The sequence below is a fragment of the Lissotriton helveticus genome, chromosome 6, assembly GCF_964261635.1.
Source record: "Lissotriton helveticus chromosome 6, aLisHel1.1, whole genome shotgun sequence".
Taxonomy (NCBI): Eukaryota; Metazoa; Chordata; class Amphibia; order Caudata; family Salamandridae; genus Lissotriton; species Lissotriton helveticus.
The window spans coordinates 2107709444-2107727479 of NC_136067.1; the positions used below are offsets into that span (position 1 = coordinate 2107709444).

At 45.5% G+C, this 18036-nt stretch overlaps 1 protein-coding gene across 4 annotated transcripts in view; it reads right to left on the minus strand.

The window, feature by feature from the left end:
• Window positions 1-531: 531 nt before the first annotated feature.
• Window positions 532-18036, minus strand: part of LOC144764066 (uncharacterized) — a 50596-nt gene continuing 33091 nt past the window's right edge. For all 4 annotated transcript variants that reach the window (XM_078650223.1, XM_078650220.1, XM_078650221.1 and 1 more), the window contains exon 2: window positions 532-3348. In XM_078650223.1, coding sequence (XP_078506349.1) covers window positions 907-2934 — 2028 coding nt within the window. In that variant the 5' untranslated portion in view covers window positions 2935-3348 and the 3' untranslated portion in view covers window positions 532-906. The remainder of the gene's footprint in view (window positions 3349-18036) is intronic.

Sequence of the window (18036 nt, forward strand, 5' to 3'; positions counted from 1 at the left end):
TGGATTTTCAGATGTTGCATGAATAGTCCCTTTGTAATGATGGCTTTATTTCATTCAGTATATTCCTACGGTGTCGCTCCTGAGTGGAGGACAGGTGTCCACTGACTTTCTGATATTGCATTAGCTTTGCCTTTGTAAAGGATTCCTTGCCACATTGAGAGCAGTGATATGCATTCTCCACTGACATGACTTTTTCCTCTGTGTTGACGTACTGTTATTGTATTACCTGTGCCCTGCCAATAAATGAATTGTCACATTCAGTATATTTACATGGTTTCTCTCCGGGGTGGTTTTTTGATGTTGTGTTCGGTCTTTCTTTTTTGACAAATGCCTGGACATATTTGCTGTGGTATGTGTTCTTTGTGTCATGACTTTCTTCACTGTGTGGACTTTGATGGTACATTAACTGTGCCTTTCTAATAAATGCTTTGTGCATTCAGTATATTCATATAATTTCTCTCCTGTGTGAACTTTCTGCTGTGTTAGCTTACATGTTTAACAATGCTTTGTCACCATAAGTGCAATGACTTTCTGTTAGTGCATTGGCTGTGCCCTTCTAATAAATGCCTTGTCACTTTCTGTACATTAATACCGTTACTTCAGTAAGAACACTTTGTCACATTCTGTACATTCATACAGATTTTCCCCAGTGGGTACTTTCTGATGTTGTTTTAACTCTCTCTTGCCAATAAATGCCTTGCCACATTCAGTACCATCTTTAGGGTGGACTTTTGATGTTGCGTTAGCTCTCTATTTCTTATGAATGCATTGTCACATTGAATACATTGATACGGTTTCTCTCCTGTGTGAACATTCTGATGTCATATTAAGTTTTGTTTAGTAATAAATGTGTTGCACTCTGTACATTAATATGGTGTTTGCCTCAAGTGTCTTTTTTATGCTGCATTAGCTTAGTCTTCCTGTGGAAGATTTCAATACATCCTGTACATACATAGGAATTATCTTCTTGTGGATTTTCTGATGTCGCTTCAGCTCTCCATTTGTTATAAATGCTTTGTGACATTCTATACATTGGTATGGTTTCTCCCCAGTGTGGATTTTCAGATGATGCTTCAGCCCTACATTTGTTATAAATGCTTTGTCACATTCAGAGCATTCATATGGTTTCTCCCCAGTGTGGATTTTCAGATGATGCTTCAGCCCTACATTTGATATAAATGCTTTGTCACATTCAGAGCATTCATATGGTTTCTCCCCAGTGTGGATTTTCAGATGCCGCTTCAGCCCTACATTTGTTATAAATGCTTTGTCACATTCAGAGCATTCATATGGTCTTTCCCAAATGTGGAGTTTCTGATGACATTTGAGCTCTCCATTTGTTTTAAATGCTTTGTCACACTCAGTGCATTCATATGGTTTCTCCCCAGTGTGGACTTTCTGATGTTGCATTAGGGTTCCATTGGTATTAAAGGCCTTGTCGCATTCTGTACATTCATAGGGTTTCTCCCCGGTGTGGACTATCTGATGGCGCATTAGTTGTGACTTTCTAATAAATGCCTTCTCACATTCAGTGCAGTTGAATGGTCTCTCTCCAGCGTGGACTTTCTGATGCTGTTTTAGATTTCCATTTGTTTTAAATGCTTTACCACATTCTGTACATTGATATGGCTTCTCTCCTGTGTGATCTCGTTGATGTATTTTTAAACTTTTCTTTTCAATAAATGCTTTGTCACATTCTGTACATTGATATGGTTTCTCCCCAGTGTGGATTTTCTGATGACGATTTAGTTCACCATTTCTCATAAATGCTTTGTCACATTCTGTACATTGATATGGTTTCTCCCCAGTGTGAATTACCTGATGTTGCTTTAGCTCTACATTTCTTAAAAATGCTTTGGCACATTCTGTACATTGATATGGTATCTCTCCTGCGTGAACTTTCTGATGTATGTTTAACCTTTGCTTTGTAATATATACCTTGTCACATTCTGTACATTCATATGGTTTCTCCCCAGTGTGGACTTTCTGATGTTGCATTAGGGTTCCATTGGTATTAAATGCCTCGTCGCATTCTGTGCATTCATAGGGTTTCTCCCCGGTGTGGACTATCTGATGGCGCATTAGATGTGACTTTCTAATAAATGCCTTCTCACATTCAGTGCAGTTGAATAGCCTCTCTCCAGCGTGGACTTCCTGATGCTGTTTTAGACTTCCATTTGTTTTAAATGCTTTACCACATTCTGTACATTGATATGGCTTCTCTCCTGTGTGACCTTGTTGATGTATTTTTAAACTTTTCTTTAAAATAAATGCTTTGTCACATTCTGTACATTGATATGGTTTCTCCCCAGTGTGGATTTTCTGATGTCGATTTAGGTCACCATTTCTCATAAATGCTTTGTCACATTCTGTACATTGATATGGTTTCTCCCCAGTGTGGATTATCTGATGTTGCTTTAGCTCTCCATTTCTTTTAAATGCTTTGTCACATTCTGTACATTGATATGGTTTCTCCCCAGTGTGTATTTTCTGATGTTGCTTTAGGTCTCCATTTGTTATAAATGCCTTGTCACATTCTGTACATTGATATGGTTTCTCCCCAGTGTGGATTTTCTGATGTTTCTTTAGCACTTCATTTGTTCTAAATGCCTTGGGACATTCTGTACATTTATACGGTTTCTCACCAGTGTGGACCTTTTGATGTAACATTAGTTTTGCCTTTCTAATAAATCCCTTGTGACATTCTGTACATTTATACTGTTTCTCACCAGTGTGGACTTTCTGATGTTCCATTAGTTGTGCCTTTCTAATAAATCCCTTGTCACATTCTGTACATTCATACGGTTTCTCACCAGTGTGGATTTGTTCATGCTGCTTTAGAGTCTTCTTCCTTCCGAACACTTTATTACATTCTGTGCATTGATATGGTTTCTGCTCTATGTGGACACTCTGATGCTGCATTAGGTCTTCCATTACAAATAACACTTTTCCACATTCAGTCCTTTGATATGGTTATTTTCCAATATGGAGTTTCTGATTTCACACTTGCTCTTTCTCTGCCTAATAAATGTGTTGCACATTTCAGAAATTCACATGGTTTCTCTCTCGTGCATTCTTGTTGATACCAGGTTAGCTCTTTCTTCGTACTGAGCACCTCATCAGACTTGCTTCAGTGTGTCATGTCTTCTATGCCTATCATCTGATACCTAAGACCCAAGTACAGACCTCATTGGACAGTTTGTGTTTTCTGCTGTAGAAAAAAAGACTTTGGCGAGGTATTAGCCTTCAAGGGAATAGATTTCGAGGTATACTGCTTTTATATCACTTCCAACACAAATGATGGTTAATGCCTTTATCTTTTTTTGATTATCACTGAATTTATTTCACCTGTTGGAGTAAGAAAAAGAAACACTCAACAAGCTGAAATGCAGAGTCCATCACAAAATATTTTGCCTTTTAATGAGACATTTAATTGCTCATATAGACATGAATTAAAGAGCTGGGCCTATACTTGCAGTGGGCTCAGAATGCCGCTGCGCTTACCAAAAACTCATTTGCCTGAATTGTTCATAGAACCCTGCTATTTGTCACGCTGCTGATACATTTGTAAAACTTTTAAATACTTTGAAATTTTTAACTTTCTGTGTTCTGTGTTCTGTGTTTTACTTGCACTTTTGGCTCGCTCCCAGCACGCTGACTTCCTATATTCAGCACTTCCAGCAAGGTTGGGGGTCTAGTGTTTTGAGAATTGACAGAGGCTGCACAGCAGGACTGAGTGGTGGGTGGGAGGAGTCCTCAGCCATTTAAACAGGATGGAGAAAGCGCAGCGGGCACGCTGCAGGGGCGCCTAAGGCAAGCCCGTCTGTGCCTGTCCGCGACCAGCCGGGACCAGGGGCCAGGACCCCTGGTCCCTGCCTCCTGTCCTCCATGGAGGAACTCTGGCTACTAAATCAAGGTCCGCAGCCACTTAATGACAATGCATTGGTTGCACTCAGGAGGGAAGGGTTGCTGAGGCCACAATTAGGCAGGAGGAATTCTGGGTTTTGCCACCCTGAGCACCTGCTCCCTTCAGAAACATAACTTGGAGGTCTTTTCTCTTCTCCAAGATGATACTTTGGATATTTTGGGTATTACCGAGACCTGGCTTGAAGAGTCCTCTATCCCTGACCTGGTCGCTGCTATGCCAGTTAACTATGCAGCCCTACACCATAACAGACTGGGTAATTCCAGCGGTGGGGGGGGGGGTGTTGCACTTCTTTATAGTAATCAACTAAAAGCTGAGACCCTTTGTTCAGAGGGCGCTGACGTTCTGGGGGCAAAGTTTTGCTCCCAGACCGATTTTTTGGTAATCTTGCTAGTGTATCACCCTCCACACACGGGTTCATTGAACTTTTTATGGAATTAGTTCATGACCTACGTTCACAATACCAGTTCATGGTGGTAATGGGGGATTTTAACCTGCATTGGGAACAAACACCCAAAGATAGCCAAGCTAAACAGCAAGACGAAGTAATGACCTCTTTAGAAATATTGCTAACAGCATTATTATGTGTTTTTTATGCCCCCAGAATGATGTGTACAATCTATGTGAAGGTGGAGACTCACTTTAGGAGTACTTTTTTATCCTATTGGATTCCCTGGCAGCTGGTATGAGCAAACAGGCTGCTTATGGGTAAATAATGTTGACACGGTTTTTACCCATACATACAGCGTATAAGGGAGTTACTGTATGTTTTTAATTACCTGCATGTGCCTATTTCTTTGACAGTTGACACAGTACAAGTGTCCAATAGTGAAGTGGCAGCATACCGTGCAGCCCTGATGAATCTGCCAAAATTGCTGTGGCAGTGAAACATGTCTGCAATAGGTAATGGTGTGCATGAATAGCTACCAACCTTTTTATTCTAACAGCACACACCCATTTCTCTACGAATAAAGTTATTAAAGAGAAGTTTATGCTGTTTTTTATGCACTGTTTTTTATGCACTTGTTTGTCACTAGCAGATTTTCTCTGCTCCCACTATTCTTTGCACTTCTTGGTTTGTTGCTTTGGACACTCTTTCTTCTTTTCTTTGTGAACCGGATGACAACCGATGATGAGACAGGGGCCTGTCTGGAGGTTACATACCAGTTACCCAGTTGGTGGTGTTTCCGTGAGGTGTCATTCGGTTCTCGCACATTTTTTCTAAAGCAGAACTTGGTCTAACATTGATGTTGTAGACATCTGGTACTGACTAAAGGTGTCAGACATATTTCTAGTGTGTTCTGTGTAACTGTCAAAGAGGTTTGGCCTTTTGGTTTTTATTCAAATTGTAAGGAACTTTGGAAGGAGTGCAGTGAAACGTCCCCTTACCAGAATGAAAGTATACAGGGGAGGATAACAGTTATCAGTACGTTTAGACTGTTCTGTTATACAAGTAACTGACACAATCAGCGTCCTCTGGACAGGGTCTTTTGTTGTTGACTAATGTTTGAGTGGAGGGCGACCCTGTCCATATTTTCCCTCTAAGCTCCTATTTGTGTCAGACTCTTTAGAATTCCGCCAACTAGTGGATGGGCCCACTCATGAGAAGGGCCACACACTTGACCTGGTCTGGTCACCACGTCTGCTCACTTGCCCTATAGTCATTAACCCCTGTCCCTGTCGACGAATATGCAATTCATGGCCGGTTATCACTCTCTAAACAAACAGTCAATTCACCCATGGACTGGAGAGTATTACGGAGATGGAATAAGATCAAAGAGAGAGGAGATAGGAGTTGGCCTAACGGCTAGGGCGCTCGACCTCGGACCTGGGGATCTGGGTTCGAGTCTCGATAACGACGCCAAACATCCTGTGGTTCTGGGCAAATCACTTAATCTCCCTGTGCCTAACAGAAATGCCTAACAGAAATGAATATGTGTCCTCATGTAACGTAACTGGTGCTATGTAAAGCGCTCTAAAACCCGATTCGGAGCGGGTCAAGTTCGCACTATATGAAACTCATCCAAAAAAAAAACTGATGGTTTGGTCACTATTCTTAATAAGACATCCACTCCAGGGATAACTAAGGCTGACCTTGAGGAAGAAAGCTCTGCCCTGGCAATAAGACTTACGAATGCTACGGATTTAGTAGCTCCAGCTCGCAGGGAGAGAATAAGGGATAAAGGGAAAGGGGCCCCTTGGTTTAATGACGCCTTGAGAGAAATGAAACAAATACTCCACCGATGCGAGAGAGCCTGGCGGATGGCCTATGACCCAGACGCCCGGGCAGACTATCACCCGATGTTTGCTGCATATAAAAAGGCTATTCTGACTAGGAAAGCAGAATTTTATGAAGCAAAAATTGCGACGGCTGATAATCCACAAAAGGAGATCTTTTGAATCATAAAAGAGCTAAGATAAGAGAAGGAACACAAGCCCTCTTTCAGTCGAGAAGACTGTAATAAATTCCAGTCCTTTTTCACAATTAAAGTTAATGATCTGGTAAGGGAAATCTCTCTCACCCCCTCGATACCCTGCTCAGTACTGCCTACTTTCCTGACCCCTATATTTGATAATCATTTGACCGTGTTCCCCTTACTGACTACTGAATCTTTGTCTCTCCTAATGGGACGGGTAAAAACAGGTTCGCCGGCTGACCCCTGTCCGCCAAAGATCTTTAAGGTGGCTCCCCCTGGGATTGAAGGCCAGGTTCTTTCACTGCTTAGTCAATCCCTGGAAATGGGTCATGTTCCTGCTAACTTTAGGAGGCCTGTGTCATCTCGCTCCTAAAAAAACGTGGGCTGACCCGAAGAATCTTAAAAACTTCAGGCCTATTTCCCAGGTGCCATTTCTTGCTAAAGTGTTTGAACAGCATGTGTTATGCTCCCTTCCACACCACCTAGAGGAAAAGCATCTCTTACAAGCCAATCAGGCGGGATTCAGAGCCCACCACAGTATGGAATTGATCATGGTATCCATACTGGATGAGCTGAGACGGAGGGCGGATAAGAAAAAGCTCTGTGCCCTGGATCTGCTGGACTTATCCGTGGCATTTGACACGGTCAATCATGACCAACTTTTGTCGCTGGTTTCCGAGCTGGGATTCCAGGGTACAGCTCTGGCATGGTTAACATCCTTTCTTAGTGGCCAGTCTCAGAGAGTTCAACTATCTAATCACATGTCTGACCCTGGTACACTTATGTGTGGGGTTCCACAGGGTTCAGCACGGTCACCCCTTCTGTTTAACGCCTATCTTCAGTAAACACCCAAAATATTCTTACGTTTATTGTTAATTGGATGACGGCCAATTCCCTGAAAATCAATCCGGACAAGACGGAGATATTGGCTGTCACTGCAGATTCCAATCTTTGGATCAATCTTTTTTTTGCCACAGGAGCTAGGTACTTATCTGGAGCCGTCTGAGGCCGTTAAGAGTCTGGGAATCAAAATTGACGCCAAGCTCTCCATGACTCAACAGGTGTCAGCAGTGGTGGGAACATGTGTCGGCTTGTTGAGACAGCTGCGGAAACTTGCTCCTATGCTCACCTTTGCCACTCTCAGACAGGCTGTATCAGCTATGATATTGTCGCGCTCAGACTACGGCAATTCCCTGTACTTCGGCCTCCCATTACAATTGCTGGCCAGATTGCAGGTGATTATGAACAATGCTGCCAGATTAATTTACAGAGCGCCCAGTCGATCTCATGCCACCCCTCTATTGCGTCATTTGCACTGGCTTCCAGTCAGGCAACAAACTAAGTTTAAAGGCCTCTGCATTGCACACAAAGCCATTTCTGGCCACGCTCCGAGATACATCAAAGACCGTTTAGTTAACTACATCCCTAGTAGGGTGCTTCGGTCGACAGAAGCTAACCTACCAGTCTGCCCTCGCTTTAAACTGTCCTCTGTCGGAGGCAGAGCCTTTTCAGCATCTATCCCCCAAATCTGGAACACTCTGCCAGAGAATGTTCGTAAGGAACAAGCTCTGTTCCCATTTAGGAAGAAGCTGAAGATGATTCTCTTTTTGGAAGCTTGGGGAGCATTTAACTTTTGACTTCTCCCTCTGCTTGGATAGGTGCTCTGGTTAGCGCTTAGAGACCTGTAGGTGATAAGGTGCTCTATAAATAACAATTACAATTAAAATTACAAGTGAGCTGAAGAAATTCTAGATTGCACTTTCAATGTAAAGATGCAATAGTCAGAGTAAGGCAGAGGTCTTCAATCTGTGGGGCGCGACCCCCAGGGGGGTCATGGAGTCCTTGGAAGGGGGTCGCAGATTCTGTCAGAGTGCAGTTCCTGGCTTGGGCTGATCGAGGGTGCTCACGGTGGAGGCCTAATTCACACCGAGGTGTGAAAAACATCAAAGCCTCATTAACAAGTAAAAGGTCTTTTAAAGACCTGTCAAGTACTCAGGTGTGGCTGTGTGTGTGTGTCCCTGAAGCCATTTTGAGCTGGGGGAGGAGGGGAAGAGGGGGGGCGGAGGGAGGCTGGGGGAGCAGGCTGTAGTGTAGCCCTTTGAGATCAATGGATATTGCGTGCCTGGAGCTGTGGGTCCCGTGACACGTCCCCCGCTCCCAGCAGGGAGGCACAGAGATGCCCTCCCATGATTGGGAAAGAAGGAAGAAGACGCAGAGAGATACTGACCTCCCCCCCCCCCCCCTAATGAGAGAGGCACAGAAAAGGTGGGTGGATGAATGATGGGTGGATGGATGGATGTAAGGATGAAGGATGGATGGATGTGTGAAAAGGTGGGTGGATGATTGATGAATGGATGGATGAAAGGGTGGATGGGTGGATGAAAGGATGGATGGATGGATGGAAGGATGGATGGAAGGATGAAAGGGTAGATGGATGAAGGATGGATGGATGGATGGATGTGTGAAAAGATGGGTGGATGAATGATGGGTGAATGGATGGATGAAAGGGTGGATGGATGAAGGATGGATGTATGGATGGAAGGATGAAAGGGTGGATGGGTGAAGGATAGATGGATGAAGGATAGATGTATGGATGTAAGGATGAAAGGGTGGACGGATGAAGGATGAATGGATGGATGGATGAAAGGGTGGATGAATGGATGAAAGGGTGGATGAATGGATGAAAGGGTGGATTGATGGAGGGATGAAAGGGTGGGCTGATGAAGGATTGATGGATGGAAGGGTGGATGGATGTATGGATGGATAAAAGGTTGCATGGATGAATGATGGATGTGTGAAAAGGTGGGTGGATGAATGATGGGTGGATGGATGGAAGGGTGGATGGGTAAAGGATGGATGTATGGATGGAAGGATGAAAGGGTGGATGGATGAAGGATGGATGTAAGGATGAAAGGGTGGATGGGTGAAATATAGATGGTTGAAGGATAGATGTATGGATGGAAGGATGAAAGGGTGGACGGATGAAGGATGGATGGATGGATGGATGGATGGATGAAAGAGGGGATGGATGGAAGGATGAAAGGGTGGACGGATAAAGGATGGATGATGGATGAAAGTGTGGATGGATGGAAGGATGAAAGGGTGGACGGATGAAGGATGGATGGATGTATGGATGGATAAAAGGTTGCTTGGATGAATGATGCATGGATGGATGTGTGAAAAGGTGGGGGGATGAATGATGGGTGGATGGATGGATCAAAGGGTGGATGGATGTATGGATGAAAGGGTTGATGGATGAAGGGTGGATGTATGGATGGGAGGATGAAAGGTGGATGGATGTATGGATGGATGGATAAAAGGTTGAATGGATGAATGATGGATAGATGTGTGAAAAGGTGGGTGGATGAATGACGGTTGGATGGATGGAAGGGTGGATGGGTAAAGGATGGATGTATGGATGGAACGATGGAAGGGTGGATGGATGAAGGATGGATGGAAGGATGAAAGGATGGATGGATGTGTGAACGTGTGGGTGGATGAATGATGGATGGAATTGATGAGGTCTAACAGGCTCATTTATGGTTGTCAAAAGATGATGATGAGGAGTACCAGTTTCTAGAAAATGTTGTCGGAAGGGGGGCCTTACCCCTAAAAAGGTTTTACAAGGGGGTCTCGGCATCAAAATGTTTGAAGAACTCTGGAGTAAGGGCATATCCATGGTCCCCTTCCTTCAAAGACCGTGGGCTCAAGGAGTAACCAAGACACCAGAGAAGGTTCCCTCTTCAAGCGAGTGAGACCCTCTCCCACAACACACTGCAATGTTAAATCGTAGCAACAAGATGACTCCCTTCTTATCCAGGGATTGCTTTATCACACAGCCTTACAATAAAGCCTTTTCCTGTGAATGGACCACGCAACACTGAGCATCACAATAATGGCAGGAAACATAAGTAATTGCTGCAAGGGAGTCCCTTATGCTTTCAGAGAGCCTGTGATAGGACCCGGACAGGTACTATGAGCATCTTCCACACAGTGTAACTCCAGAGGCCCGAGGCTCTAACCAGATCTACACAAGGAACCGGAGGTTTAGAACCATTTTAAACACACACTGGCAATGTCAATAAGTCTGACCTTTTAGACGTATAGCCTTTGCCAACGCTGCACAGCATCAGGGAAAGAAAGAAAATAAAAAGGTGTGAAGATGTGACTACGTTGCATCATTCTGTAGTCATGCAACTTCTTCTCCACATATGTGCACAAATACAGAAAGACACATGCACTGTTTTCCGTTATAAGTCTGGTGTTAGCCAAGCACTTTTGTTTTACAAAATGTACATGTATAACATACTTACGTAAAGGGGCTTTCAGCTCTCCACTATAATCACAAAATAGAGAAGTGGAGGAATAGGCCACCGAACGTCCCTCCAAAATATCTAGCACATCGCAAAAAGGTACTGGGCTCACCAAAAAGGAAGCAGGGAGCACAAGGCAAACAGTTCCTTAAATTTCAGGAAGGTGTTCAACAACTGTGCATAATTAAGCCCTGCAAGCCTGCACCCCACCCCTGGTACGGTTCAAAACATGACAACTTGTCCTGGCTTCCATAAGAAATTACCGGAAATAACATCTATCCCAGTGTCTGCTCTTAATGTTGGACAGGAAAGGACAGGGACTGCTTGGAGCTGCGTCCTCATCAATGTGAGGTCACTGGTCAAGCATAGTACTGTATGTGCCTCCTTTTTGGTGGAAGAGGGAATTACGATTGCCTTCGTCACTGAAAACTGGACTGACGATGCTTCAGGTCCTGACCTAGTAAAAGCTACGCCACCAGACTATCTCTGTTACTCACTAAATAGAGCACAGAGAAAAGGAGGTGGACTAGCGGATAATCACCACAATACAATTACGTCATCGTTCAACCCACAAGTTAATGAGGAATGCGAAGCCTTAGAGTTTCACACACCATGATTCCTTTAGAGGCACCCTTATCTATAGGCTCCCTGGCCCCTGAAGCTGGTGCATAACTCAAGTAGGCAATATATTAAAAATAGGCTTAAACAGTCCCTCATACACAATTCTGGGCAACTTCAATTTCCACCTGGAGCTAGTCACGGACCCTGACACCACCAATTTGATAGACCTGATGAAGGGCGGAAATCTAGAACAACTTGTAATGGACCCACCCATCAAGCCGGGCACACTCCTGATGGCATTTTTTCAAACAACCCTCAGTTATCCATTATGAATCTTCACCCTCTAACATGGTCCGATCACACGGCTCTACTGTTCAAGCTCATTACACACAACCACTCGGGAAACAAACCCCCCAAAAAATGTATTTCTGGAAACAAAAGCCTGGAAAAGTATAGATGAGGAGTAGCTACTTAGACTGCTCTCGGCAACGAATAACCAGCTCCCAACAGATCTGGATCAAGCAACCAAATCCTACTCAAATTGGTTAGAGGAGGCAGGGAATAAGCTAGCCTCCAAAACTCGAGTACGCATCTGCAGGCAACGGCCGTCATCACCCTGGTATTCACAGGAGCTCAGGGACCAAAAACTAGTTTGCAAAATAAAAGCGGAGCATGGCTCAATACAAACAAATGCTACAAAGCACTAAACAAAAGTACTTCATGGAAAAAATTCAGGAGGCCAAAAACTCGCCAAAAGTGCTGTTTAAAACAGTTAATACCCTAGCCCACCCCAGTTCCCCTCCCATCCCAGCGGGTCAAGACTTATGCAATAAAATAGCTAAATTCTTCTTCGACAAAGTTAATGCCATCTTCCTTACCTTCTCAAACACAAAGCCTCCTGATACACCTACTTTCCGGAAATAATTAAATGATAATATCGAACTTAACAGGTTCAGCCCCCTCTTAGAAGGGGATACCCATAATCTACTTGCCAAGGGGAAGTCAGGCTCCCCGTATGACCCCAGCCCGACAGAGATAGCTAAACTAGCATCAAAGATAGTGGCTGGTAAACTGACATCTATCTTCAACTTAATGTACACAGAAGGATACTTCCCAAAAGACTGGAAACAGGCCAATATTACCCCAATTGAAGAAACCCAATTTGGATGCTAAAGATCCAAATAATTTTAGACCTATCTCATGACTACCCCTTCCAGCAAAAATAATAGGAAGAAATATGAACACCCAACTCAATCAGTTTCTAAAATCATCCCAGGCTCCGAACCCGACCCAATATGGATTCAGAGAGGGCCACAGCACAGAAACGGCGCTCTTAAAGTCCACGGAGGAAATAATTACCATTCTGGATCAGGGAGGTAAGGCCGCCCTGATCATGCTGGACCTCTGGGCGGCATTTGACACGGTCCATCACACTCTACTGGTGGGCCGATAAGAAGAAATAGAAGTAAAGGGGCACGGCCCTTAAACTCCTCAAATTCTTTCTCTCAGAAAGAACCCAAAGGGTCAATCTGGACAAATTTGAGGCAGGGGCATTCTCTTTTCCTTGTGGAGTTCCTCAGGGTTCTTCATTGAGTCCGACACTTTTTAACATTTATGTGTCCTCCCTGGCCCCCCTTATTGAATCCTTCGGTTTTAGCTTAACAACGTACGCAGATGACACCCAACTTGTGGTGGCGATACGACCCGAGCTGCTACAGGACATCACATCCAGACTACAAGACTGCATGAATGCAGTAGGAACCTGGATGGCACCAAATTGTTTAACGCTAAACTCCAGCAAAACGGAGGTTGTGCTCTTCGGCAATAATCCAACCTTCTGGACCCCAGACTGTTGGCCGAACTCACTAGGACCACTGCCCTCCCCAACTAGAAAGGTTAAGAACCCAGGAGTATGGATTGATGATACACTTAGTTTCAAGGACCAGGTGAACTTCGTGGCATCTGACACTTCTGGATCTGATTACTACAAATTCCTTAGGATTCCTCTGCGTGTCACCTTTATTAGTGAGGACTCCAGGTATATCTTTTTGATGAGCTCCTGTATTTTTTTGTGATGTGCTTTCAGCTCTCCATCCATTGGTCTGTTGTTGTGCCATTCTCATTTTGCTTTCGCTCACTGCAGAATACAGCATAGATCAGTGGGCCCGCCTACTTCAGCCACTGATAACTTCACTTTGAGTGACTATAATTTCTCTTTAACTAGGAGGTAGTTACCCTCAGGGCCAATATTTTTGTTTGTACTTAATAATTACGTTAGCGTTGTCTCTGTGTTTAGAGCCTCATGTAACAGCAGGATGCTTTCTACGAGCTCGTCACAGCACAAGACACATTCCAGCTTTATCAGTTCCTGCCTCCTGCTAATGATGTTGTAAATTCCTTTTGGAGGTGCCTTTGTTCATTTGATTGCTTCATTCAAAAAACAGGTCAAAAGGCTACTATTGGATGAACTTCACCAGCTATAGCCTCTATGACATTTACTAGACACTTCCGCCACTTGCTTGACAGTCATTTTTAGGTTTCGCCTGGCGTCCACTGCGCAGCGGTGTTCGCGCAGGCGAAATCTTTTGTTTAGCAGTATGGGGCTTTGTCCCGTCTGTCTCTTCCATTGGCTAGCTCCATAAATGGAGGCTAGCCATTGGAAGAGAGATCTGTCCGTTACTCTCCGAGCATATTCGTGGGCGTTCAGTAGATTTTTTCTCATTCCGCCCCTTTTAGAACGTCATGCGGCGGTGGGCGGTAGTTATTTTTTTTTATGCCATGTTTTTCTCATTTCCAATGTGTCTGTTGCCGGGATGGGCTGCGCAATTTTACTGGTCCTGCCCTACGCTGCAGAGCGATGTTCCAAGGTCTCCCGTATTGGCCAATGTCAAATGAGCGCTGGCCGTTATGAAAGAATGGTAGCCCAGTAGCATTTTAGCCACACTACAAGGTCATGTCGGCATTTAAAGAGTGTTCCGGCGAGCCTGAGAAAACATCTGACGAACCGCTGCCCTCCCCGTCCCCATGAGGCCGAGGGTAATGTGAAAAGTACAGTGTGAGTCACTCCTCCCCAAACAGCTTGCCTTACAAATGGACACAAGCGGCCACAATCCTTAGAGTAAGGGCCTGTCTTACCCCCCTCGCTTATGGGGGCAGCTGCCTCGCAGCTATGATCCTCATGATGCATGAATGCGCCATTAAATGTTTAGCACCAAATAGGTCTGTCCACGCGCCATAATTACCACAACCGGGGCCTGGAGAGAGGAGGCAGAAACAATTCAGGGGGGGGAGAGGGTTGGAGCGCTGTGGTTGCGGCTTAACCCCCCTCTTCCCCATTAGTGGCATGGTCGTGTAGTCTGCACCCACCAGGCTCCCCAGGAACTGCCGAGGGTCGCCGGAGGGTTCATCAGATCCGGCCGCCCCCCCGCCCCCACTACCGCTGGGGCACCCCACCTCCCTGTGGACTGTGTTTCGCCCGCACTGGCATCCCTGTCCTGGTGGGGGGGCTTGTGCAGTGTTCGTTGGCAAGTGGCTCACAGTGCTCCGGTCGTTCCGCCCCCCTCCCTCCACATCATAGTGTCGGGTCAAAGCATTTAACCAACCCGCGCCTGAACGTGTATGCAAATAAGGTGCTCAGGTGAAGCGCTCCAATGCCTGTGGGTTGCCTGAGGGACCCGACCATGGGAGCAGTTATGGCCGCCCGCCGTGGTCATCGCTGGCGGGGGCCACGGGCATCCGCAGACCTCACATTGCGGACCCCCCACCTGATGAAATGGTCTCCTCATGTATCAGTTCTGTTCCTATTATGAAGCGCTCTGACACGTTCGTGAAAAGTCTGCGCTATATAAAAACGCATTAAAATTAATAAATAATGGTGTGGAGGAACTTGGAGTCTTGCGAGGCCTAGGAGCTCCAAACATGTAAATATATTGCCTGACACAGACCAGGAAATATTTCAACAAAATCCCTACATGTCGCAAATTCACAGCGAACGTTCTAAAGTATGCGGGAACCATCCGATCAGAATGTTAGATTTATGGGTAGACTAAGGATTTATGTTAAAAACATATTTCAAAGCTTCAATTGGGAATGTACTTTCAGCAGCATCCACCGGGGAGTTAAACATACGGCACAATTGGGCTTTCAACGACGAGCCCCCGCCTCCCCCCACTGGCGGCTAAAAATAGCTTGTTGTTTAAAGTGGGCAACAGAAGCCAGTTAGTTTGCACCTTCTCGAGCGCACTGATATTCAGCGGGATCTTGTCGCGCTATATAAAATTAATAAATAATGGGATGAGGGTGCCCACCTGCAAGCCATAATTAAAATCCCAATCCGGCCGTGTGCGTGTCTGAGGGTGTTCGCGGGCCCTACTTCTGCAGCCGTTGTTTGATCTTCAGACACGAGTAATACCGAGAGCTTGTCTCACCAGTAAGCATGGCCGTAAAATCCGCTCCGCTCGCGGATTTTTCGGATTTTCGGCAAATCCGCAATCCGCGAACTTTCGCGAATTTGTTGAAAATCCGTGAATTCGTTCGCGGCGGATTTTTTGCTTGGTGATACAATATTGCGGCGCGCGGGGTGGTGCACGGCGTTCACTTTCCGTCATTCAGCGTTTGCCGAGTTCTTTTTCTCTATCATATTTTGAGAGTGCTGCGCCATTTTGGATCTTGCTGCGGGATCCCGCGGGAGTTTGGCGGACGCGAATACGTAATCGCGGCTTGCCACCTTGCACAGCACGCCTCGCGAGAGTTCGAAATTGCGAACACGTAGTTGCGGCGGAAAGGAACAATCTCGCACTCGCGAAATAGAGATTTTGCAATTCTGCACAAAAAATCCACCAGCAAACAGGATAAACCTACAGAAAATGATGATTTTTCTCAGAATCACTCCTCAGGTTGACATTGCATGGCCTTTTTTTTGTGCAATGAGTTCATTTTGGGGGGGGAGGAAGGAGGTGCCCCACAGTCTCCAACTTCCTGTTCCTGTCCAGCAGGCTCCTCCCAGTGCTTTCTTCATGTGCTGGTCACTTTCATTTGGACCTTGACCTGGAAGGATTACTTTTTGTGGTTGCTGCAACTACAATTTTGGAGCTTTTTCAGAACATTAAATAAAATATATTGTGGGTAGCCACAGTATCCAGTAGGACCAGGGTTGGTTATGGGTGCATGATACAACTGTTTTGTTGAATTTAAACATCATTGAGGCCATGGATGGGCTGGGATTGTGCTGTTTTTTGTGTTTTTTGTCGTTTTTTTGGGGCTGCTGGTGTGGCCTTTTGCCCAGGGGTAGTGATGCATGGACTGAGTGTGCCTGTGGGGTCTCACTCTCTTTAATGTAAACATCCTGGATGGCATTGGATTGTGGTGATTTTTGGGTGTTTTTCTCTTTTTTTGGGGTGTACTGTTGATGTGGACTGGCCATGTGGGTGGTGGTGGTGGCCATCTTGAGTGCTGGCTGGTACAGGCAACATGTGCTCGGGGTGCAAGGGGCCATTTTGAAGAGAGGCAGTGTCTGAGGCCTGCACTTATTTTGCCTACTTTTCATCCATTATGCCCAGGGGTAGTGAGTGTTGCATGGGCCTAGTCTTTCTGTGGGGTGTCTTCTTGAATTTAAACACCATTGAGGGCATGGATGGGCTAGGATTGTGCTGAATTTTGTGGTTTTTGTCGTTTTTTTGGGCTGCTGGTGGGGCCCTTTGCCCAGGGGTGGTGAGTGTTGCATGGGCCTAGTCTTTCTGTGGGGTGTCCTCTTGAATTTAAACACCATTGAGGCCATGGATGGGCTGGGATTGTGCTGTTTTTTGTGTTTTGTGTCGTTTTTTTGGGGCTGCTGGTGTGGCCTTTTGCCCAGGGGTAGTGATGCATGGACTGAGTGTGCCTGTGGGGTCTCACTCTCTTTAATGTAAACATCCTGGATGGCATTGGATTGTGGTAATTTTTGGGTGTTTTTCTCTTTTTTTGGGGTGTACTGTTGATGTGGACTGGCCATGTGGGTGGTGGTGGTGGCCATCTTGAGTGCTGGCTGGTACAGGCAACATGTGCTTGGGGTGCAAGGGGCCATTTTGAAGAGAGGCAGTGTCTGAGGCCTGCACTTATTTTGTCTACTTTTCATCCATTATGCCCAGGGGTAGTGAGTGTTGCATGGGCCTAGTCTTTCTGTGGGGTGTCTTCTTGAATTTAAACACCATTGAGGGCATGGATGGGCTAGGATTGTGCTGAATTTTGTGGTTTTTGTCGTTTTTTTGGGCTGCTGGTGGGGCCCTTTGCCCAGGGGTGGTGAGTGTTGCATGGGCCTAGTCTTTCTGTGGGGTGTCCTCTTGAATTTAAACACCATTGAGGCCATGGATGGGCTGGGATTGTGCTGTTTTTTGTGTTTTTGTCGTTTGTTTGGGGCTGCTGGTGTGGCCTTTTGCCCAGGGGTAGTGATGCATGGACTGAGTGTGCCTGTGGGGTCTCACTCTCTTTAATGTAAACATCCTGGATGGCATTGGATTGTGGTGATTTTTGGGTGTTTTTCTCTTTTTTTGGGGTGTACTGTTGATGTGGACTGGCCATGTGGGTGGTGGTGGTGGCCATGTTGAGTGCTGGCTGGTACAGGCAACATGTGCTTGGGGTGCAAGGGGCCATTTTGAAGAGAGGCAGTGTCTGAGGCCTGCACTTATTTTGCCTACTTTTCATCCATTATGCCCAGGGGTAGTGAGTGTTGCATGGGCCTAGTCTTTCTGTGGGGTGTCTTCTTGAATTTAAACACCATTGAGGGCATGGATGGGCTAGGATTGTGCTGAATTTTGTGGTTTTTGTTGTTTTTTCGGGCTGCTGG